Below are 23,928 nucleotides of genomic sequence, written 5' to 3'. Positions count from 1 at the left end.
TCTCATCTGACCCAGCCAGGACCACCTCAGCCTGCCCACTTAATACACTATACGCACAGGCTCACGTGCTTAATTCACTTACTTCAGTGTCGCAGGCATGTGAGGACACAAGCCCAAGTCTGTGAGTAGACTTTCTTTAGAAAAAGAATTCCAGACATTAAACCTAATTTAGCGGCCATTCAAAGGGACGAAGTGTATGTGTGTATATGAGTGTGTGCAGAGTCTAATGAAGAATTGAAAGCTGGAGGTGTGCTCACACACACAGGCCTCTGAGGTGCTGAGCATCCACACAGGCTCAGGAGGGGCACTGAAAGAGGAGGTGCCACCACTACCTCTGCCAATTAGCCCTGTCTGTACAACTTCCTGGCAAATTAGTTTTCTTGCTCTGGTCCAGACAGCTCCGGTGGCTACTGAAGGATTTGGCGCTGAGTATGTCTGTGTGACTCACTTCCAGTGAAAAGACAACTGCTCTGTTTAAGACTAAAACACTTTTCTTGAATCATTCCCAACAGTGGAATACTTGGTGTCCTACCCTTGATGATGGTGTGTTACTCTTCATGAAAGTGAATTATATTGTTTTATGCTGTGAGAATATTCCACTTTGAGTATCAACTGAAATATGTTGTAAGACAGTATTGTGTGAAAGTCAGAGACCATCATTCATTTATTTCATTTCCATTCAAAATGGTCTTTTAGTTACTCATCTTTCAGGAGATGTTTTTGAAGAGATGAAATATAAGATCCACATGCGTAAGGAAGTGGAAATTCAAAGGAAAATAAGTGAAAAAAAAAACAGGAATGTCCAGAACTGGAGTGAAAAACATACAAAGATCATTAAAAAAATAAGAAAGTTTGCAAATTAAACAAAGAAGCTGTTGGTAGACTGACCACCAAACAGTCCAGACCTTAACATCAGTTAACCACTGAAACATTTGGGATTATTTGAATCATCAGAAGCAAAAAATACAACCAATTTCTTATACTGAACTTTGGAGATGTGGAATAATATCCCTGCAGAGTTCTCTGAAAAACTGAAAGTGAGTCTCTGGAAAAGAGTGGAAGCTGTAATAAAGGTAAAAGATGGACACACTAAATGCTGGAAATGTTTATATATTTAGTTTATGAGGCTTCTGTGTAATTTTCCATTAAATATGTGGTTTTTAGATTTAGTCGTGGCACTGAAAAATGGGTAATGTAATGGCTTTTGACTGGAAATTAATGTAGGGTGGTCTCGGAATTTTGCACAGTACCGTATATCTTTGCTGTCTAAAAATGACAAGTATTTACAAAATGGTACGATTACAGGAGAAGGAAAAAAGTTCTTAGCTTTCAGTGTCAGTTAAAGCTAAGAGATATTATTCTAAGCTATATTTGTGAATAATAAATTGATTATCATAAAACCTAAAGGACAGCTGCTCTGCTCAAACGATAAAGAAAAGTAAACACTGAAAACACATACGTTTTTCTTTGGTCAGTGACAAGATGCTGTGTATATTATTTTTGTATTGAGGTCTCAGGTTTCCAAACCCACACATTCTTGTGAACAAACATCACTATCAAGTCATTCTGAGTCATGAAAGACTTGGTAAAAAACAAAAACAGAAGGAAACAACCATATTTTTAACCAGTTTTTACTCATACTGCATGTTTACAAATGGCATCGTTATCTTTATGTACACTGAACAATAAAAAAAAAAAAACTATATACTTACAGCTGAATCTCCAGAATAATCAACAATAACAAACCAAAAAGAAAAGAACGGCAAAAGTATTATAAGATCATTGATATAGTTAATCCTATACATTCTGTGATAAAACAAAGTAGAGCCTTCTACAAAGACCATTGACGGCATTAGGATATTGGCAACAAAAATGGTGTTCAAGCATTATTATAGCAAAAAAACCTTCCAATGTAGAAAAAAGCCCACATTTTAATGTCCATATGGTTTTTTTACTCTCACATTATTCTTTTCACATCAAATAGCATGTCGTCTGTAGAAGACAGAAATAAATTGCTTATAAAGACTTTAACGGCAGAGCTGTTTAAGTCTGCTTTGATTGTAAACAAAACCAGATCCGCTTAGAAGTCCATTTATTAGTGAGCTTTAGGTTTCCAACTAACGCACACACTCGCACACATATACAAAGCGTTCAGGCAGATAATCGAGTTTGGGCACTGTAGAAAACGACACGTATATATTGTTTAGGTCACGAAATCAACACGCTTCTACGTAACACATTGCACCTTATAATAAATAGTGTTGAGGATAATATACAGAAGACAAAAGATAGTCAGTCAGACACTATAAATGTATAAATAAATGGACACAAAAATATATAAATAAACATCCAGAAGACGGAGCTATATGAAATCTTCCTCTTTTCTTTCTTTCCCTGGAAAATAAATAAGCATATCTCTATGTACAGTATGAATACTGACTCTGCACTCACGTCGAGTGCCGGTGCTGACGGCGCTTCACCCCATCAGTATTGGAGAAACGTGAACATAATCTGTGCAGTCCTGATCTTCATCCTCCTCCTCCTCCTCTTCATCATCTTCGTCCTCCTCCGTCAGCTCCGAGATGGCTACGCGGAGGAACACAGTAGCTGTTGCATCAGTACGAAACACAACAGCACACAAACTCACCGCATGGCTTTGAAAGGACAACAAACGTTTTTTTTTTTTTTTTTAAAGAACCATTAATGGTTAATGGTTATTGGTTTTTGCTTCTTTTCCAGCAAAGCATCTGAAATGAAAATGCTTTTTCTGATTGGCACAAGGAAGCGGGTGGGCAGCCTTGTGCGGTGGGACTGAGAGGGGGGTCAGGGGTTTCGGACAGGTCAGTGGTCTACGCCTGGAAGCAAAAAGAAAAGCGCTTTCATTTTTGACAGGCTTGGAAAAGGCCGAATGGAACATTCGGTTGCTAACATAGATTTGCAGTCTTAATCAAATCATATTCATTAACCCCCTAAACTCCAGGCTTATTAAGGCTTATTATGCTGTAACATCTATAAATTAGTAAATATTATTCAGTAGCCATTCAGAAACATCTGACACATAGTTATAAGCATGAGCATTGTAAGTCTCAGAGTTTAAGGGGTTAAACAAGTCAAAACTCAGATAAACAGACTGTAATTAGCTCTAGAAGAGACATTTTTAATGCTGCCACACAAGAACACAAAACAATGAGCACAGTTCAGAGCACATAAAGCCTTCAGAGCTTTGTTAGTAACAATGTCATATTATATTATTACCTCATATTTTAGCATCAAAGTCTCCACACACAGATTAAGCCTGGTCCTGGACTAGGCTTAAGAAGCATATGGAAAACAAACCCATATTGCATTATTAGTGAAAGGGGGCGCTTCACAATTTTCCAACATCAGGGTCAGAATCGTGACAATGTCATGCAAAACTGGACAGAGTGAAAACATTAGAAAAATCCATCATTGTTAAGATGACTTTGCAGCAAGAAAACTTCCTAGATGAGTTTTTATTTCTTGAAATCTCCCCCAGTGACCTCATTAAAGGTCAATAACTTTCTTGCCAGCCCCTCCTCAATTGAAACGGTTCACAGTCTTGTATGACATTAGTAAGTCACAACAAAACTGGTGTTGAAAACTGTGCAGTGCCTTACGTGTTGCCAAGAGGGGAGAAAAGAGTGGACAGCACTCGCACATGAATTTTTTCCACACATTAATTGTGTATATAAGCCCACATTCAGCAGAAAATGCAACCAACTTCTAAGACTGAACTTTGGAGGTGTGGAAAAATATCTCTTTTCTTTGAAAAACTGAGAGCCTCCTGAAAGTAGACACAATACATACTGAAAAAAACTGATGCTGTTCTGGCTTTTTGTTTTCTACTTTTTTCCCCCTGATGCTTGAATGATTTGTACTTAATGGCTGTTTTGAATGGGTATTAAATGATGGTCTCTAACTTTTGCACAGTATATATGTACAAGTACAATTACATGGTTTTGCATATATTCATTTAATTATATTCAATATACTTATATACTCCTAAATGTGTATGCATGTATGTAATAGAATGAGCCATCGGCCCCGAGTTTTTTAAAAAGCTGCATATTTACTGATGTTGTTTCTAATGTTTAAACTGATCCTGATCAATCCAAAATCCAAGATGCTTTTTTTCAAGCGATTTAAAGAAAGCATCTGATTAGAATCTCAGATGGCAGAGTAGGACATGCTCAGGTCAGCTTGTGTTGATGTCTCATGCATAAGCGAAATTGTTTATCTCATGATCTTCACTGTGACTTTGTGCCAGGGCCACAGGCGTAAGCAAAAGACAGCAGAGGAAAGTAAATGTATGTCCCTGTGTGCTCTCCACGTGACATGTTTACACCATTAATCTAGCTTTATTAAGGGATAAACAATGTGAACAATGTGGAACTGTCCCAGACTAAATCTATCATATATTAGGCAAGTCTTTGAATTGGCCAAATTAGATTGTTATTGGAACAGATTGCATTGTTATTTGTTTATTCTCGGCACTACCCCAGCAGACTAGGCCAAAGGTTGGACCAATGGTGGCATAGAAACTGTGCAAAGATTTCACACTAATATATGATGACAATAGTAAGATATAATAAGCCTGATGTTGGACAAAACTGTGGAGTGACCCTTTAAGTGAATCCAACAGGGTGAAATGCACCAGCATATGAAATTAATTTCAGTGAATTTTTTTTTTTGCTCTTAAACTCTTAAACACCCAGGAGCTGCTGGTGGGTCCAGACTTCTATAACTTAAGTCAGCTTTCACAGACTGACTGAATTATAAACCTTAAAATGTAATAAGCTCAGGGGTACAACAGCTACAGTCATATGCAAAAGTTTGGACACCCCTGATCAAATTATATGGTTTATTGATTATCTAAGTGAAAATAAACGAATGCATCCTCTACAACACATTTGACCAACAGTGATCAAACTTCAGCATATGGCTGTTTTTGTCTCAGAAGAGCTGAGATAAACAAAGACATCATCAGTTCCCAGAATCCTCCTGTTTCCTGTAGTTGCACTATAGCATGACATGGACTGGAGGTGGAGGTGTTTGGGTGAAGGAGGGCAGTGACACTAATGGCTGTTCTTAAAGGCAACATTTCATGTCCAGTCTAAGCATCAGTTACAGTTCAACTTACAGTTGCACGAGCCGGAGTGTTTGACCTCCAGGACGCGGCGGAGCGAGCAGGCAGCCCGCCGCATGGCGCACTCGCTGGGGTAGGTGGTGTTGTCGCTGGCGCACACGCTGTCTCCGGGACGGCTCTCTGGACAGTCATCCTCGCAGGCCGAGCAGCGGCCTCGTGCTGTCCGTGCATCCCAAAGGCACTGCTTCCCCTCGGGACAGCGGATGTCATCACACGACTGAGCGTCTGAAGGCAGAAACAGGAGATTAGTAAGTGTCTCCATTCTACTACTGGGGGTCTATCGAATTAAGTGAGACGCCTTATTCTGAACACTGTTGTTTTCTAGCTAGCACACCTGATTCAACTCATTAACTAATTAAACCCTCATACCCTACACACAAAAAGATGTTTTTGTATAGATACCTTTTTAAAAAGGGTTCTTCTGTTGTAAGAGGTTTGACATCATAACAACAAAAGAAATCTTTTTGCTGCTAGGTAGAACTCTTTTCCAAAAAGGTTCTATGTATAACCATCTACAGCACATTCTCCATTAACCCAAAGAGCCAATTAAAGATGCAAAGAACCATGTAATCATGCAAAAGGTTCTTTAAGTGTTCATGGTTCTGTACAGAACCATTTTCTTCACTAAAGAACCTTTGAAGAACCATCTTTTTTAGGAGTGTAAGCTTATTATTCACTGCTTAACCTTAAGATGTATTGTGCAGTACCTACTATGAGATATTTAGTGACAGCTATAAATTATTAAGTATCTGCTATAAATTACTGTTAGTACTATGAATTCATTATTTACTATAAATTATTCAGTGTCTTCTATGAATTATTTAGTAACTGCTATGAAACTGATTTTTTTAAAACTGAGTTTAACAGATTGCTTGGGAATGTTATCTGGTGCTCAAATTGCAAGATTAAGTATGTAGTTTTTACATTACTTAAAAGATATAATCTAACCTAATTTAACCTCATTTCAAACTGCTTTTGGGCTATTTTTGATCAAACTGTCTAGGTTGTTATCATAATCTGTTAGCTCATTTCATAAAGTTTGAACTATTTGAAAACACAGGACTAATATCCACTTCCTCTTCTTTCTCGAAAGTATAGCCTTCCAACTTTCTCATAAGAAAGTATCGGTCATTGTGAGGAAGCTGTTTACTGTTTGCGGGCATATTCAATAAATGAAGACTTTAAAACTAGTAACCCTTAAAAATGTACTGGAATTTAATTCTGTTCAAGTTTTTTATTGTTGTTATCTAGATGACGTAGTGCATCACCAGCCAACAACTCTGTAAATGATGTAGTTAGTGATTCAGTGTGAATCGATATACATGTTCTAGAACTTAGGGGTTAATAAGCCCCTAATGTGCTGGGTCAGGTGTGTTACAGTGGGTATACCAAAAAAAAATATCGCAAGCAAGTGGTCCCCAAGTCTGGGACTGGGAGCCACCCAATCTGAGATGGTTTAGGATTCAATTAGATATCCGAACAACTGTGTAGTAAGGCTCAGTGTTCAGATGATGGAATCATGGGTTATTGCACCACAGCAAACTAATGAGGACCACATGTTTAGAGAGCATTATATAAGCAAAGCTTTGAGGGTTGGAGTGGGGCCTGATCGAGGATCAGTTTTGCCAGTTTTATCCTAATGAACATGATTGCACAGACTGTAAGTGCTAATCCTAGATCATGCTGAGCTTTATTGCCACGTGTCATCACAGCCAGGTGTTGAGTGATTAACGAAATATGGCTCCGCTCGGAACTACGCTGCATTTAACACGAAACAGCAGCAGACACTCAGTAGACACAGTACATGCAGACAATCGACCGTAAGGAAAAGATGATAATTTACTTCTTGTAAGTCGCTCTGGATAAGAGCGTCTGCTAAATGCTGTAAATGTAAATGTAAATGATAATTGAAGTAAAGCAAATGTACAGTCTTTAATAAATCAGTGGTTATGTCTGCATTGTTCAGCGGCATAAACATAACCATTAAAAGCAGATCAGCTGGGTTCTAACGTGGTTTCTCTGGGTGATCATTTGATACAAAAAGGTAGATTCTCACCTATGCACTTGCCCTCATAGGCGACCCCAATAGATCTTCCCAGAATGCACGTGGCTCTTCTGAGGTGGCAAGCGCTGGCATAAACAATCCCATCATTCCCACACAGGTACTGCTCAGGTGAAGTCGCTTCAGGACACATACGGTTGCAGGTCACACAGTAGGCATTGTTGACCTGGTCCACCACACATGTGGCAGAGCCGGGACAGCGGACATCCTGACATGTTTCTGCAAAGCGTCAACATTGAAACGTGACTGTTAAGCCTCTGCAAAGATTTGACTGTCCTTTCACTGAATTTTATTTCAGGCTGTGGTTTGAAACACACGCCTGAATTGAGATTCTCCATGCTGGGCTGGTTTAATGAGCACAGATTAAATGAACCCTTAATCTAAGTCTATGGCTCCTAGAGGGGAGGACTCTCAGAGGCTCTCACTGTACCTACGTCACCTAATTTCTGAGATTGAGACTAAGCCTAGTTTTTAAACAGATGTGAAACATACATGACAATATGAATTGAAACAGATGTTTGATTGTGATTCTCCAAACTGGGCTTAATCTAATCCTAATTTCTGAGATTGAGACTAAACCTTTTTTTTTGTTTTGACAGCTAGGCTGGTTTAATAAGCACAGATTAAACTGAATTTTAGAATAGGTTAGTTTCAGATTCCTGGACAGAGGTTAAGCATTTAATCTGAGTCCAAGAAGCTGACCTTTAAATGCTCTGCCTTCACCTAATTCACCTAATCTTAATTTCTACAGTTAAAACTAAACCTAGTTTTTGTTTGAAACAAATGTTTGATTGGAGATTTTGCATGCCAGTCTGTTTAAACTAGCCCAGATTAAACTAATTCCTGGACTACATTAGACTCACTTCACCTAATCCTAATTTCTGAGAATGAGGCTGGTTTTGTTTTGAAACAAATGTTCGACTGCATTCTCCACACTAGGTTTAACCTTGGACTAATGCCCTTACTTAATCTAACTGACCTAATCCTTGTTTCTGAGATTGAGATAAAGCCTAAGAAACATATTTGAGATTCTCACTGTTATAAGCACAGAACCTTGGCATCGACTACACTCTCAGGGACTCTCAACAACACTTAATTTACCTAATCTTAATTTTTAGATTCAGTCTAAGTCTAAGTTTGGTTTGAAACACATGTTGGTTTGGACTGTATCCAATCCTGGTTTAATAAAGACAGACCAATCCTTGGACAAGTTAGGCTTCCAGGGTTTCCTGGACAGTGATTGAGCATAGATAAGGAGAAATGTGGGAGTAAATTAGACTCTCAAATGGATATACATTCTACTCTAGGATTAGTTTTGAGTCAGGAAAAACTGGACTGCTCATTGAATATGGCCCTGAAAGTTTGTGTAAAAGTCAGCATTGGCTAGTCTGGGTCAAAGAATTTAATTTTGATGCATGTTTTGACATTAGCTTATTTACTTATTTATTTAACAAACTCCATGCTTTGGAAAAAATGGACTGATTGTTCATATGAACTGTTATTTTGCTTTGCTTTGTTTTAATCAAAGGTTTATAACAATGTCAACTGCCTGAAGTACATTTTTTAGGTTGAACTGACAAAAATATACAGCATTTCATACTTACTCTTGCACTTGCCCTGATACTGGGCCACCAGGTTGGGGTATCTCCTGCACTTGGCTCTGAGGAGCGCACACTTGTTGCGGTAGGTCTTCCCATCTGAGCCGCACACAGGGCCTTTGGAGGTGACGCTGGAGCAGTCTGGAGCACACACGCAGCGTGGCCTGTTTCTCTTGTTCATCTTACACCGCTTTCCAGGACCACAGTCCACATTATCACATGTCTCTGACAAATCAAACAATCAGTCAGACAAACAGTCATTCTCAGTTTATATATTTACCTATATATATATATATATATATATATGATTATACAGCTATAAGCAAAGGTTTAGGTGTCCTGGTCATAATTCTGCTCATTTTAATGCACAATTACTGTTTATATGCGAAAGGTAACATACTGAAGAAAAAATACCACATGCAAAAGTTACGGCACCCTTTATATTTCATAGTTTGTTTTTTTTTCTAATATGTGGGATAGGTGTTCAAACTTTTGCACGTGGCTGTATCATTACAGTGGTCACCAACCTTGTCCTATGTGACCTACTGCAGGTTTCAACCCATATCAGCACTAATCCAAATCAGGGAGCTGACACTAAACCCTAGGGTCTAGTTTTCTGAACATGAATTAAACTTAATCCTGGGCTACACAACAATGCCAAAAGTATTTCAATACTTAGTAGACCTAGATTAAGCTTAAGCCTAGGCTAAGTTGGATTTTTAACTGTTAAACAGCAACAATGCCATTGCAAATTGGTCAACAACCCAAGAAACCTACCCCTTGTTTTGGTCAGGGTAAAACTGAGCCTGAGAAATGAGTCCTTGATCTCTAGGCACAGGTTGGTGACCACTATAAAGTTTATTTACATTTCATTCTTTTTGCAAAGCCTGCAGTGGCAACATACCTTTGCATGGTATACAGTTGGGTGCACCACCATTCAGGAGCAGCCACCTAAATAAGGTATTGCTGGGCACATCCTCCTCTGTCCATGCCGTGCCCAGCCTTTCACCTCTGCAGCAATCTTCTCGGCTCATCCCAGACATGTAGAGGACCTGACATCTCCCATTCTTCCCCTGCTCAAGCCAGCAGTTGCCAGCTGGAAAGAATCAGCCCTGTTAGCAGCCTGTACTGAACCTACTGAAGCTGAACGTACTCCATATCCATATTCTCAGAAATAAAAGTACAAAATTGACAATGGAGCCAGACCCCTCTTGTCACTGAGGTGGTACCCTCAAGGCTACACCTCAGTAGCTTCAGTCCAGGAACATAACTGTACCATAATCCATTTAAATATTTTCGAAGTTGTATTGACTCCACACACTCCGACTCCAGGCTTTTTATTTTATTGTTCTGTTCTAAAACTTCATGTTATGAAAAAGTACAAATATGTACTTTTCACCTTGAAAAAAACTTATTTAAGGTTCACAACTGGACCACTGTTGTACCTTTGAGTGCACATTTACGTTGCTTGTACCCTGATAAAAACAAAAAAAGGGACCTGCACAGCACCTTTATTTCTAGCAGTGCATAGGCTTTTGGCCAACTCTCAGTGTGTGATATATTTAAAGGAATAGTGCAGCATTTTTCAACCTTCTCTCTGTCTGCCTCTTGCGTGTTGTATGGCTGATCACCACAGAGAATAGTTCTGATATGTTTTCCAGTGCTTAAAAGGGAAAACAAAACCAGTTGACTCAAAATGTGCTTGCAATAGAAGGCAATAGGCAGGTCCTGAAGCAAGAAGGGTTTCTGTTCTTTTCCTAAGAACAGAGAAACGCATTGAAATGATTGTGTGTGGTAATCAGATGCAGCAGACAGAGATTTGCTTGAAAAATGCTGGGTTATTTCTTTGCATCAGGCTAGGCTTATGTGGACCATCTAGAAGTTCTAGAAGAGAGCTGTTTGAAAGGAAGTGTAAGGACAGGCTTGGTCACCCGTGCGCTCCCTCGCTCAAGAGGCACGAGATACTTAACGAAGACCCTGGAATAAAAGTAATAAAAATGCCTTAACGTGGCAGTAAATGCCATTGGTGGGCCAGAAAAACGGGCAAACTAGCAAAACAGGCGCGCAAAACAAAAAAGGGCACCTCACAGGAAAGAAACAGAGTGGCAAAATGACACACTAAGCCACAGCAGCACGGTTACACTAAGAATACAGCACCGATCACTATACTGTTCAACAAAATCTACTTCTTCGAAGGTGCGCAACCACTTCTCCACTTTCCCCCCTTTCACGCACAGCAGTAACTGCGCGCAATCGCCACCGCACTTCAGCGCCAGTGCGCCTCCAGACTCCCGCAACCTCCAGCTCCAGTGGAACTACACGGAGAACACCACAAAGACGAGCTGCTCTTACCCTGAACTCGGTGCTCCTCCATGAAGTGCGCGAGCCACATGAGCAGCGCGAGCACGCCCTGGCGAAGCTGCAGGAGCTGGAGCATCCTTGGAGAGGAGGGCCGGATGTAGGACGGGTGGATGAGGCGTGTAGGACGGGATGCTTAGCGTGCTTGACACCCAGTGTCTGTCATAGAGAGCCAGTCTTGCGTTTTAAATCGCTATGAGGCTCTGGAGTGGAGCGCCTTTTGGTGGGCGGGCTTCAGAAAGTTGAGGGGGGTGGGGACACTGGGAGAACGGCTCGCTCACCACCAAGGGAAAAAAAAGAGTCGTCAGGTGACGTTTTATGAGCTTGAGAAACTTTCTCTCTCCTCGAGCCCTGACAGCTTTTGGTTACTGAGGTCTATGAGAGATCGTCCTTTGAAAAGCTTCAGATCCTAATTTGAGTGCAGGCTCTTAGACTTTTGCAGCGTTAAATATTTTTGGAAACACACAAAAACGCGGGTTTCCAGCTAGAAGATCCTTCCATGCTTGTTATGTTAAGCTCATGCTCAGCGCTACTGCTGTCTGAACAGGACTGTGTCTGAAACTACATTGGACTCTGGGTTATCGCTCTCAGCTTTGAACAGATCCGCGATAACAGCCGCTTTTCCATCAAAGTTCAGCCGCCCATATAAGCGCGTTAATCTCCTAAAGTGCTCCATTAGAGGGAACTCTAAGCGATAATAATAGGCGCGCGGTCATTCTGGTCATAGTGGAGACAGTTGTTTGGTCCTCCCCCGGGGTCGAGCGCACAAATATAGACCAACAAATCCTGCTTCAAAGGAGCCTCTTGGGTTGGGGGTTGGATTACCTCAGACGCAGGAGACAGCACTGAGTGCTCAGCTCAGACAAGCGTGTTGCGCGTCTGCGGGGTGACAGGTAGCCGCTCCGCTGGAAGACTGGGCCAATCGCGGAAAATGTGGCCTCGCTTGCCCTCTATCGGTAGACAAGCCATACTGCACTTAGACTGGCCGTCACCCGTTGCAACACAAGTTACAGCTTAAAATTGAATTCTGCCAAACTTTCAAAAAATCCGGATAGTTTAATCTCTGAGCTGTAAACAAAGTCATTGGAAGAAGTTTGGCGTGAAATTCTTCTTTGCAGAGAAACTTACTGCCTCAAATGTACATACAGTGGTGGTGATAGGAACCAGGAGACGCTATGTCTGCCACACTAATAGAGCCTTTTTATTTACTCCCCAGAATGACCCCTAAGAAGCCCTAGTAAGGCGTGGAAATGAAATAATTAAGTTGTGTTAAGGTGTGGGAATTAGATCCTAATTAGTAGCCACCACTCAGTAAGGCTACATTGAGATAATTAAGCCATGACCACAGCTTAATAATATAGAGCCCTGCTGGTGACATACTGTAAAAATTAGTGTATGGCCATTGCATGGTGGCCACGAGTTAGTAAGGCGTGGGGACGAGAGGCGTAGGAATAAGACAATTAAGCCTCAAACACTGCATGATCTTGTTTCGTCACCTTACTAAGTCGAGACCATGAATTAATTATGTCCCTTCCAATATTTTACTAAGATGTGGCCACGCATTAGTATGTCGTTTCCACGTGTTAATATGTCGACATCATGTTTATTTATAGCCCATATAAATAAAAATGATGCGTGGCCATAACTTAATAAGGCATTCAAACAAGATATTTAAATCAGGGCCACAATGTAGTAAGGCATAGGGACGAGATCCTAATGCACAGCCTTGAGTTTGGAAGGCTTGGGAATGAGATGAAACTGACCACAGCTTAATAAGGCTTGATCTCATTCCCGCACATTGCACATTAATTAAGTGATGGGCTACACCTTACTAAGTTGTGGTCATGCACTATCCGTTAATACATTATTGAGGCATTATTCTTTTATTTATATGGATTGTCACCAGCAGGACTTTGTAGTGAACCTACACGTGGTCTTTGTTTTTCTATGTAATGTTGTTTTCTTTGAGGACTATTTTGCCTCATATTTCTGGTAGCTCCCCCCAAAATATATTACAATATTTTTCTGGCCAAAAGTTTAACTCTTAAAACTCTTTAAACAAAAGGGTCGGGCAGCGTATGGGTAAGCATTTCATGTAATAACTTTCTGTGAGGGAACTTGTAGAGTCATTAAACTCTTCAGACGTCTGGTTCCTACACCCACCACTGTCCGAGCTTCTGTAGAACGGGGCATTTTCACATCAAAGAGCTCTGAATGGCTTTGTTGACGTCCTAATGATTGAATTACGCATTCTGAAAATGCAGTGAAAGACTGCAATGTGCTCTTTGTTAGACGAAAAGAACCTCGTGAACTTCTCTTTTAAATCACTCAATCCCTTCCTCGCTTACTCTCAGTCATTCGCTCCCTCCCTCCTTCATTTACTCTCTCTCTCTCTCTCTCTCTCTCTCTCTGTCTCTCTCTCTCTCTCTCTCTCTCGGTCAGCTGTTTCAAATTCAGAATTGGCCAATGCGCATCCACCCCCCCCCCCCCTTATAAAATCCTGTCAGCTGAGAAAATGCATGTTGTCCTCATACTAAAAATTACAGCCACGCTGATTTAATCAAACAAAAAAATCAAACAATTCCACCTGTCTGACATTAAACCCAGTTCAGCACAAGGAGGAACGGGCGGCACCTGCTGGTGGGTGATGGGTACTGACAGCTTCAAACCCGCTACGCTGTTCATGATTTTTTCTTTCCTTTCGCGTCATCATTACAAACACAATTTACGCTTATACGCCAAAGGATAAACGTTTCAAGCGCAGATTAAGACCCAAAACCAGCTCTTAAACGGTCTGGATTATGATTGGATGTTGACACGGCGTTCCTGAAGCGCGGTCAGCTGACTCAGAGCAGGACCAATCCGATTTCAGATCCGCGGAAGTTCACACAGAACTTGGGAAAGATCCAAGTCCTGTGTTTCCAAACAGGCTGCATTCATGACTGCCGAGGTACGAATTTACACTCTGTTCAGCTTTTTGAAAGGAAAGTAGAGCATGTATCGTACAAAATGCTAATCATTTTCTGGATGTTGTTGGTTGTTATAAAAATCGACACGGTGTATGTAACTTACCGTTATATGTAACTTGGCTAGCGTTAACACTGTAAACAGTGAAGGGCGGCGTTAGTGTGCACTGCTTTACCTTCTCTAACCTCGTTCTGTTATAGGTTTCCATCACCACTGGCAGTGTGCATTTAAATCCTTTAAGACATGAGAAGCTACGAGGCTGAAGGCGGTTTCCTATTCGCCAGCTTCTTGTTGTGGTTTTCTCACGTGGTGTAACGGTTAAACGCGGCGTTACAGTAAGAACTGCTGCGCTACATAAGGTGGAGAATTCGTACACGAAGCCTGCGAGGAAGAAGCGGACTTAAGCTTCTGCTAAATTATTGTCATTTCACTGATTTGGATACACGTCAGTTGAATACATTTCGTCTTATTTCGTCTACTCTGGGATATGTAGGGCTACATACTCGTAGATGTGTAACCTGCTTCTTTCTCGCTGAATTGACATAAATAAAACTTGGGCCAGTTATCAGTATTTTTATACTCATTTTAGTCTATGGTAAAAACGTGTGCACTTAATTATATGTTGTACAACCAGAACATCACCAGAGAATAAACCGCACACCTACTCTACATTTCCAAAAGTCTTCACTCCCCCATCCAAATCATTGAATTCAGGTGTTCCAATCACTTCCATGGCCACAGCTGTATAAAACCAAGCACCTAGGCCTGCAGACTGCCTCTACAAACATTTGTGAGAGAACGAGTCGCTCTCAGGAGCTCAGTGAATTCCAGCCTGGTACCGTGAGAGGATGCCACATGTGCAGCATGTCCAGTTGTGAAATTTCCTCGCTACTAAATATTATAACAAAGTGGAAGCAATTGGGAACGACAGCAACTCAGCCATGAAGTGGTAGGCCAGGTAAAATGACAGTGGGGTCAGTGGATGCTGAGGCACATAGGGCACAGACAGAGTTTCAACAGAGTCAGTCGCTACAGACCTCCAAACTTCATGTGGCCTTCAGATTAGCTCAAGAGTAGCGTAGAGAGGTTAATGGAATGGGTTTCCAAGGCCGAGCAGCTGCATCCAAGCCTTATGTCACCAAGTGCAATGCAAAGCATCATATACAGTGTTGTAAAGCGGCACCACTGGACTCTAGAGCAGTGGAGACGTGTTCTCTGGAGTGGCGAATCATGCTTCTCCATCTGGCAGTCTGATGAGTGACTCTGGGTTTGACAGTAGAGAATGGTACTTGTGGAGAACGGTACATGTCTGACTGCATTGTGCCAAATGTAAAGTTTGGTGGAGGGGGGATTATGGTGTGGGGTTGTTTTTCAGGAGTTGGGCTCGGTCCCTTAGTTCCAGTGAAAGGAACTCTTAATGCTTCAGCAGACCAAGAGATTTTGGACAATTTCATGCTCCCAACTTTGTGGGAACAGTATAGGGATGCCTCCTTCAAGTTCCAACATGACTGCGCACCAGTGCACAAAGCAAGGTCCATAAAGACATGGATGAGCGAGTTTGGTGTGGAAGATCTTGACTGGCTTGCACAGAGTCCTGACCTCAACCCGATAGAACGCCTTTGGGATGAATTAGAGTGGAGACTGTGAGCCAGGCCTTCTCGTCCAACATCAGCATCTGACCTCACAAATGTGCTTCTGGAAGAATGGTCAAAAATTCCTATAAACACACTCCTAAACCTTGTGGAAAGCTTTCCCAGAAGAGTTGAAGCTGTAATAGCTGCAAAGGGTGGAACATCATCATATTAAACCCTATGGATTGTGAATGGGATCTCACTCAATTTCATATGCGTGTGAAAGTAGATGAGCGAATACTTTTGGCAATGTAGTGTACATGCTGTAAATAGTGCTTGGAAAGATTATAACTTTGGATTTCAATCTAATGCTGAGGCACATGCAAATGACTAACTGTGCAGAATATACAGATCATAAATGGCCATATTATAATGACCATTAGTTTAACATGAATAATAATGTAAGTTAAATATAATTATATATTAAATGACATCAAAAGCTAACCTATTTGGCAATAATAAAGTAATTATATTACCATCTAAGGAAGTGTGAGCTGTAGAGTATGACTAACATTCACTTGTGGTAAATCTACTCATGATTCTCGTTTGTCTAAATTTACATTTCTGTTTAAGCTTAGATGTATCGTCTGGTAAAAGGAACCTAACCAGCGCTCTAATGGGAATATGGATGATGAGACCGGTGCCCCACTGTAGAGAAAACAATAAAGACTTCATGAACCTACGTTCATGAATCTTAAAGGGACACACTGACCAAAACAAATAATTTAACCTTCACTGTTGCATATGTGCCTACATGTGGTTCTTCAAGGGTTCTTTAACAAAGAAAATGGCTCTATAGAACCATGAACACTTAAAGAACCAAATGCCTGATTAAAGGGCTCTTTGCATTGCTAAAGTGGTCTTCAGATTGATGTAGGGTGTGTTATATGTGGTTCTATATAGACTTTTCTTTCAAAGGGTTCTATAAAGCCCCAAAGGGTTCATCTGTTGTTACAGTGTCAAGCTTGTTACAATAGGAAAACCCTTTTTGGTGCTTTTTAAGGTCTAAATCACTGCCTACAATGTTGCTGCAGTAGTCAGTAGTCCTTAGAGTGAAATTTCCCAGAACAGAATATCAATAACATATTAATGGCTTTCGATCCCTTTAAGACCTGTCTTCAGCACACTGCCTCATTAAACATACCTGATTTGGCTCATCAGCTGAATAGCAAGGTCTTTGTGAACTGAATTCAGTGTCAGATGAGAGTAAGCACTAATCTTCATAGCACTTTTGTGTGGAAGGCCCCCAGTTTGACATGCATGCTTAAGGCGTTAATGTTGGTCTATTATTTGGTAGTAATATCAACAAACACCTGATATTTGGTTAAATCTTTCATTGTGTGTGTAAACTGAATATTTTGCATAACAGTGAATTCAGTAGGTGCTGTAATTAATGTTGGTTTTTTAATGTTTACTAGGTGTTGGTGTTGTATTTTGCAAAAAGCGCTGAGCTAACAGGGCTTAAATCTGAGACTGTGAGTTTCCAGTCACAGTTAACCACCCTTCAGCTGTGGCAAGAACTGGAGAAGCGCCATCCAAAGTAAGTATCAGTAGTGCAAAAGCATCTCAGTTTAGTGACTAATTCTGCTGTTGAATCTCCATATCGCTGTACTGATGTGAATGAATCAGTGCTTTTGGGTTGTCCATTGTGCGGTCCAAGTTGTGTTAGTAAGTTGACTTAACCACTCGTTGTGACTCACTTTATTGAACTCATGAAGAACATGAGTTGACTGGTGAATTAGAATCATTGTATTGGGCTTTTGCTAAAATGGACAGTTGGAAGGAACCCCCACATACAGTCCATATGTGGACACTACGCTGCAATAACAGCTCGTTTTGAATTCTTGGTTTTTGTGATGTCATAAAGATTTGAATAAATAAGTATGACCACCTTCTTGTTTCTACACTCATTGTCCAGTTTTATCAGCTCCACCTACTATACAGGTGCACTTTGTAGTTCTGCAATTACAGACTGTAGTCCATCTGTTTCTCTGATACTTTGTTAGCCCCCATTTACCCTGTTCTTCAGTGGTCATGACCCCCATGAACTCTCACAGAGCAAGTACTATTTGGGTGGTGGATCATTCTCAGTACTGCAGTAACACTGATGTGGTGGTGGTGGTGTGTTAGTGTGTTGTGCTGATCTGAGTGGATCAGACACAGCAGTGCTGCAGTGAGTTTTTAAACACCTCAGTATCACTGCTGGACTAACAATAGTCTAATAGAGTGGTAGTGAGTGGACACAGTGTTTAAAAACTCCAGCAGCACTGCTGTGTCTGATCCACCCGTACCAGCACAAAGTATGTTACGCGCCACCTCCATGTCAGTGTTATGTACTATATGATCCCTGGAATGCGCAGTGACTCATTGTGAAGTTTGATTTACTTACCAGACTTATAGCTTTGAACTGTTTAAATTCTCTTCACTAAATCTCCTGTCAGGTTGAGTGCTGTACGTGAGCACGTGGTGCTGGCACTGCGCCAGCAGTACGTGGCTGTTGGTGATCAACAGGTGATTCTGCAGGAGGGGGATGAGGTCGCGGTCATACCACCACTCAGCGGAGGCTAGAGGGAGCCTCAGCATGGGTACAGAACTTTATTTCAAACTTTGACTTCTTTAATTTCTCTTTAAATAAACTGATTTTGTGTTAATAATAAAATGGATATGGTATTAGAGTACTTATGCACTTTTTTATGTCAGATTGTAAAATATTACCTTTGAAGTTCCGTCTCGGGCAGTTTTCAAAATAAATTGTGCAAAGTCGTATGTATTCCTACGTTTCTTTTAAGCGTATGAGTTATTCATATCTGCATGCTCTGTTTGAAGCTACATCATAAGCCACACTAAAAGTCCATTTTAGTGACCCTGTTATATTTTTCTAAACATGACTGATTTATTGACTTCAAAGCTTTTCCTGATTAGGAACAGTTATGTTCTATTAACATTCAGATTACATGTTCTGTTAATTTTCTGGTATAAAATAAGTTTAAACACCCTGTACAGAGAACATGCTTCAGCACATTTTAAGGCAAATGTTGTTCAAACCTTTGTATGCTTTTTACTTTTTATTATTGACAGTAAGTGTTAGAGGAAAGAATGGATTGTGTTGTATTTTAATGCTTCCTTTTTGGATTTAATTACAGACATGGCTAAGGATGGAGGAGGTCCTCTAGATCTGATTAAACTGACCACTGATAAGCTCTCCACTGATACTGTATCTGACTCAGTAAAATGTTCCTCCTGTGGAGCCATTTCATTGTTTATTGGTAGGGCATGTTGTTAAACGTCAGTCTGTCATGCTTGTTGTGCAGTGTATTTGGCATCTCTATAAACATAAGCATGACTGTCCTGTTTGTTGCAGGGACGACCAGAGATAATTTTGAGGGGAAGAGGGTAGTTCAGCTTGAATATGAAGCGTACGTTCCCATGGCAGAGTCAGAACTGAAAAAAATCTGCACTGAAATTAGGGCGAGATGGCCAAGCATTCGGCACATCTGCATCCATCACAGACTCGGGTGAGCAATGCATTGGATTGCCATTTTTACATCTTTACAAACACACACATTTTTATGACATAAAAAGGTCAAGTTGTTATATCTGAAGAATATGAATGTGACTGGTTTAGTGCTGACTGATGGAGAAGACAAAAAGGATGAGTAACCAGCAGGATGTGAGTTTTAAAAGTGTAGATGACTGTGGGCTCACTTTTTGGCAAGTAACAGGTCACGGCTTCTCTTTTTAATTATGTGTTATGAATGCTTATTTATGATTTGCAATGTATTTATGATGACTAATTGATAACCATTAATACAATAATTTATTATTTAATAATATAAATTGGTAAACTTTTCTAAGGCAAGTCATATTGTAAAGTGCTACACAGGGCACTGAATATGAAAACTCTGGACTGACTGCTGTTTTTTGGAATATTTCCTGACACTGTATTTTGATTTTCAAATTTAGGTAAATTATATATGTTTAGCCAATTTCCAAATTCTATGCAACTAAATTTGGATTAAAAATCTTGAACTTCTGCCTGAAACCATAATGGTAACCCAAACTAATAATAAGTCCAGCCCCGGAGCGAACTTAACCATAATTCATCCCTGTGCTAATATTTATATTGTAGACTTATAGCATCAACTTTACGAAAATCGAATTTGTAATAACAAAAAAAAGCTGTCGTTTAACACTGAAAAGTTTGATTTACATTTAACCATTTGTGTGTCTTTTTTTTTTGTCTTTTTTTGTAGTAATTTGTGAGCTGGATCCAAAAACAGAAACTGTCTATATTATCAGGATGTCTGTTTTTCAATCTACAGTGTAGTTCCTATTACAGAGGCCAGTGTTATAATTGGTATTTCATCACCACACCGTAGCGACTCACTGGAGGCTGTGAAGTACTGCATAGACACTCTGAAAGCTACCGTCCCAATTTGGAAAAAGGTGTGTTACATCTGGCTTTTGAAAAGCACTTTATTCTGGTCAACATTACATTTCTCTCATCTGTGGAACATCTACAGTGCTGTGCAGCTGTTTTAGTCCAGTGAATTTCATGTATCCTGTTTAAAGGAGTATTCCACCAATTTCCCAAAATGATTGCATAGTTTAAACATTTTATATGTAAGCAAAGTCATTCAGAGTGGCTTGATGTGAAATGGTTAATTATAGAGAAACTTACACAGCAAGGCTGACATCTTTACGGTGGTTGTGACAGGAACTTTTGTTCACGATGTTTACAACACAAATATAACCATTTTATTTACTGTCCGAAACCACATGGTTCCTGTCATCACCACTGTTAACAATTCAGTTTCACTTCAAAACACTCTCCACTTTGTTTACATCTTAATAGTTGAATTACACAGAAAAAAAATTCCCCTTCAGCTGTGCTCTGCCTATGTGTTTTTTTTTCCTTTTTAAGGAGATCTATGAATCAGAGGAGCCCTGCTGGAAGGAGAACAAGGAGTGTCTGTGGACAGGAAGTGGGGCTGGAGCAAAGCATGCTGACCTTTAAACTTTAAACTGAGCCGCAGTGCTTTTATCTAATGTCTTATCTACAGCCAATCTACACAGCCCAGAGCATGGAATATGTGTTTTAACTGAAAGCCACAGACATTTTAAAGATTTTATTATCATTAAATGAATTACAATAAAGCCTTAAGTAACAAAAAAGTAATAGTGAATCTGCAGTATTTCTATGAAAAAAGCAAACGATGTACCAGTGCAAATATTCATTATGTAAACATTTACATTTAGTTCTGTGCATTTCTGTCTCTCTCCCCTGATCATTTCCCTTACATGCTACATCACTCTCTTGAGTGCAGGAGCCTTGGCCAACAAATGTGTATCAACACATCACTTAGGTTATTTATTCTATTCTGAAGAGAAAAATGTTCTGCACATTTTCTCTGATACATGCTACACAAAGTGGCACAAAAATGAGCTAAATTTATCATAACTGTACAGTTCAAATGCATCTCAGTGTACAGTACCAAAAGCCAAAAAAAAAGTATGAAACTACTTACTTTTTACAGCTGGTAAAGTGCTGGACATAGACATTAAAAAGGTGGTATGGATCCAGAAAGTAAGCGTGCAAACATAAAGTATAAGCAGTCTGAAATGTACAAAGGTCCAAGAAAAATAGGTTTGAAGCACCAGAAGAGGTAAAATGTGGTTCCACTGTGGATCTTGTGAGTTCTCTGGCTGTTATTAAAGTTTACAGTCTGCATATTGAAATTACAATCTATAAGTAGTCTTTTTAAATAATGCAGTATAATGTGTAATATGTCAATGTGCGGTTTTCCTGAGACAGAGAAAGTCAGCATGTTGCTCTGCTCATTCTTGACTCTGATTAAAAGTTAAAGATGAATTCCATCCATTTTAATGGTTGAGATGTAAACCAATTAATTCAGTGTGGTTTAATGTGAAATGGTTGTCTGTAGAAAAACATACTAATTCAGATTTCTTTACAGTGGTAATGTAAATAAAATTGTTAAATTTGCTATTCAAGACAACCTACATGTGGACATACATTTTTAAATGAAATGTTGATGGTAAAATAGTGATATAAAACAAACTTTCTTCAGGGACTCTCTACATAGAACTTTCTGCCATAAATAGATAAAGAAAATTGTTTTAGGCCAAAACCTTATTGAAAATATTGTAAACTATTTCTCACTACAGATGTGTGGTTCCTATCACCACCACTGTGAACGACTCTGGCTCAGAAAGTTTCTGTAGAACAGAGCATTTCATATCAAACCACTATGAATCTTAATGAGTGAATTATGCAGAATTTTTGTTTAAATTTGTGGAATTCCCCTTTAAAATCAGAGTCAGGGGTGAGTAGAGTATGTTCTTGGCTGCAAGATGGAGCTATAGAGCCACATTTGTCCAGATCTATGTAATACTTTCACTTTGCATGTGTACCAAAAAGAATGTTTATTTACAATTACAGGGAGATTTTTTTTCATTTCATAGTTTCATTTTTATTCAAAATGGTGCAAATTGCTACTGGCCACATATCCTCAGTGTAATTGGTATAAATTGTTTGTTCAGTAGAAATTTGAGAAATATTTATTTGAATATTTGCTCTAAATGTTCATAATAGCATCACTTCTTTAAAAGTTGTTCATTTTGTGAGAGGTATTTACTTTTGAATGTTAATGAGAATTCATTCAAGTAAATAAACCATAAACCCTGTAAATACTCCCTACCATGTTTGGTGGCATTTCACCATATGAGACTTATGAAATTGTTGACACAAAAAACTGCCAATGCAGTGGTTGGCAGATCTCTTGGCCATTTGCTTTTGTGGTGTTATTCAACAATATTTACAGTATTTAAAAAATAAAGAAGAAAGGGTCAGGAAATGGTTTAGCTGCAACATTGCTGTGCTTCCCCGTTTCTTATGCCATCCCTGGTGGGATTCAAAGATAGTAATGCTGAGTGAAAAATCCCCCCAAACGAAAGATTTTGCAGACTGATTAAAACGGGCATGAAAAAACACCAGAAGGGTGAATTTTCCAAGTCGGCACAACAGCTCCTTTGTTTGCCCCTTGTGGTATTCAAATGATCTGCTTGCCTCACTCAAACCAATTCACAGGTCACACACAAGCTTGCGCCATGTTCCGCGCCTGTTAGGGCACACACAGTTCAGCTCTTCAGGCCTGTTTTGCTGCCAGTAAACATCTTTAGGTCGGTCTTGCTGGTTTTGTTGAAGCTGTTGAGGCCTGTACTACTCATTAAGCTCTTTATGTCTGTATTGCTTTGGGTGAAGTTGGACGTTTAGGCTTGTCTTGCAGGTAGTAAAGATCTCTAGGCCTGTCTTGTTGGTTCTGGGGAAGTTCTTTAGGCCTGTCCAGCGGTTATTTAAGATCTTTTGACCAGTCTTGGTGGTGTTGAAGCTTTAGGCCTATTCTGCTGCTGGTGAAGTTCTTTAGGCCTGTCCAGCTGTTGGTGAAGATCTTTTAGACCTGTCTTGTTGCCGATGAGGATTGTCCTGCTGCTGGCGAAGATCTTCAGACCTGCCATGCTGGTGCTGAAATTCTGTAGGCCTATCTTCCTGCTGGAGAAAATAATCACTACCGATAAAGTTTTTTAAACCTGGTTTTTATGCTGGTGAATGGGTGAGCATTGGTGATATTAATGTTGCTTGTGTTGATCTGCATCTCTGGGTCTTTGGCTCAGGTATTTCTGTTCTGCAGTCTTTGGACTGCTCCAGGATCAGTGTTTGTCTCAAGGTTGTGTTGCACTCTCCTGCAGTCCTTCTGTTTCTGGGCCGTCATCATTCTTCTGCAGTTGCTGGTATTTTCTCTTAAAGAATCCCACCTGGAGAGATCCCAAAAAGCATTTAAATCTAGTGCAGTGCAAAAACAGTACATTGGCAAGAGAAGTCATCTTAAATGTAGGCATCAAAATCAGATGTTCTACTTCATGAGATTGTTGAAAGAATATTATAAGATTATTCAGCATATTTCTTGATGCTGTTTCTACTTAGTTTCATGGAAATCAGCTTAGTGCACAGCCAGATAATTTTGCCTGTTTCAAGATATATATTCACATTAAACCATCTTAAATTAAGTATCTAGAAATATCTTTAAATATTTTATATATCAGTGTCATAACGAGAAATATTGGCTA

The 23,928-nt window shown here is 39.8% G+C and overlaps 4 protein-coding genes across 5 annotated transcripts in view; 2 read left to right on the top strand and 2 right to left on the bottom strand.

Moving 5' to 3' along the window:
• Positions 1–1,615: 1,615 nt before the first annotated feature.
• Positions 1,616–11,387, bottom strand: fstb (follistatin b). 2 transcript variants are annotated; one of them, XM_017708155.2, is made up of 6 exons: positions 11,180–11,387; positions 9,732–9,923; positions 8,834–9,052; positions 7,224–7,448; positions 5,162–5,392; positions 1,616–2,855 (listed from the first exon to the last, which is right to left on the bottom strand). In XM_017708155.2, the coding sequence occupies exons 1-6, from the start codon at positions 11,262–11,264 to the stop codon at positions 2,842–2,844; spliced, it is 966 nt and encodes a 321-aa protein (XP_017563644.1). In that variant the 5' UTR covers positions 11,265–11,387; the 3' UTR covers positions 1,616–2,841. The 2 variants fall into 2 exon arrangements, with proteins under 2 accessions (XP_017563644.1, XP_017563643.1); XM_017708154.2 differs by having other exon boundaries at positions 1,616–2,586.
• Positions 11,388–14,066: 2,679 nt separating this feature from the next.
• On the top strand, positions 14,067–18,366 carry LOC108433529 (molybdopterin synthase sulfur carrier subunit). Its single transcript, XM_017708153.2, has 3 exons — positions 14,067–14,135; positions 17,202–17,323; positions 18,225–18,366. The coding sequence occupies exons 1-3, from the start codon at positions 14,124–14,126 to the stop codon at positions 18,349–18,351; spliced, it is 261 nt and encodes an 86-aa protein (XP_017563642.1). The 5' UTR covers positions 14,067–14,123; the 3' UTR covers positions 18,352–18,366.
• On the top strand, positions 18,348–20,962 carry LOC108433528 (molybdopterin synthase catalytic subunit). Its single transcript, XM_017708152.2, has 5 exons — positions 18,348–18,368; positions 18,927–19,049; positions 19,145–19,298; positions 20,106–20,229; positions 20,708–20,962. Exons 1-5 carry the CDS (start codon positions 18,365–18,367, stop codon positions 20,798–20,800), a joined length of 498 nt encoding a protein of 165 aa, XP_017563641.2. The 5' UTR covers positions 18,348–18,364; the 3' UTR covers positions 20,801–20,962.
• The window catches only part of LOC108433527 (integrin alpha-2-like), a 44,181-nt gene continuing 41,150 nt past the window's right edge, over positions 20,898–23,928 (bottom strand). Inside the window, exon 29 of the mRNA XM_017708151.2 lies at positions 20,898–23,616. Coding sequence (XP_017563640.1) covers positions 23,524–23,616 — 93 coding nt within the window. The 3' untranslated portion in view covers positions 20,898–23,523. The remainder of the gene's footprint in view (positions 23,617–23,928) is intronic.

Source organism: Pygocentrus nattereri, chromosome 18 (genome assembly GCF_015220715.1).
Source record: "Pygocentrus nattereri isolate fPygNat1 chromosome 18, fPygNat1.pri, whole genome shotgun sequence".
NCBI lineage: Eukaryota > Metazoa > Chordata > Actinopteri > Characiformes > Serrasalmidae > Pygocentrus > Pygocentrus nattereri.
The sequence above is the reverse complement of the archived record's forward strand: the minus strand, read 5'-3'. Positions and strand labels throughout refer to the sequence as shown.

What these genes read in the sequence shown, in the direction of transcription:
- fstb (XM_017708154.2), bottom strand. Translation starts at nt 11,264, where the DNA reads ATGCTCCAGCTCCTGCAGCTTCGCCAGGGCGTGCTCGCGCTGCTCATG. An exon ending in GGAGGAGCACCGAGTTCAGG is followed by an intron (nt 9,924 to 11,179) that starts GTAAGAGCAGCT and finishes GATTCTTTCCAG; the next exon opens with CTGGCAACTGCTGGCTTGAG. An exon ending in CTATGAGGGCAAGTGCATAG is followed by an intron (nt 5,393 to 7,223) that starts GTGAGAATCTAC and finishes TTCTGCCTTCAG; the next exon opens with ACGCTCAGTCGTGTGATGAC.
- LOC108433529 (XM_017708153.2), top strand. An exon ending in CTGGAGAAGCGCCATCCAAA is followed by an intron (nt 17,324 to 18,224) that starts GTAAGTATCAGT and finishes ATCTCCTGTCAG; the next exon opens with GTTGAGTGCTGTACGTGAGC.
- LOC108433528 (XM_017708152.2), top strand. An exon ending in TGCATCCATCACAGACTCGG is followed by an intron (nt 19,299 to 20,105) that starts GTGAGCAATGCA and finishes TTCAATCTACAG; the next exon opens with TGTAGTTCCTATTACAGAGG. An exon ending in CCGTCCCAATTTGGAAAAAG is followed by an intron (nt 20,230 to 20,707) that starts GTGTGTTACATC and finishes TTCCTTTTTAAG; the next exon opens with GAGATCTATGAATCAGAGGA.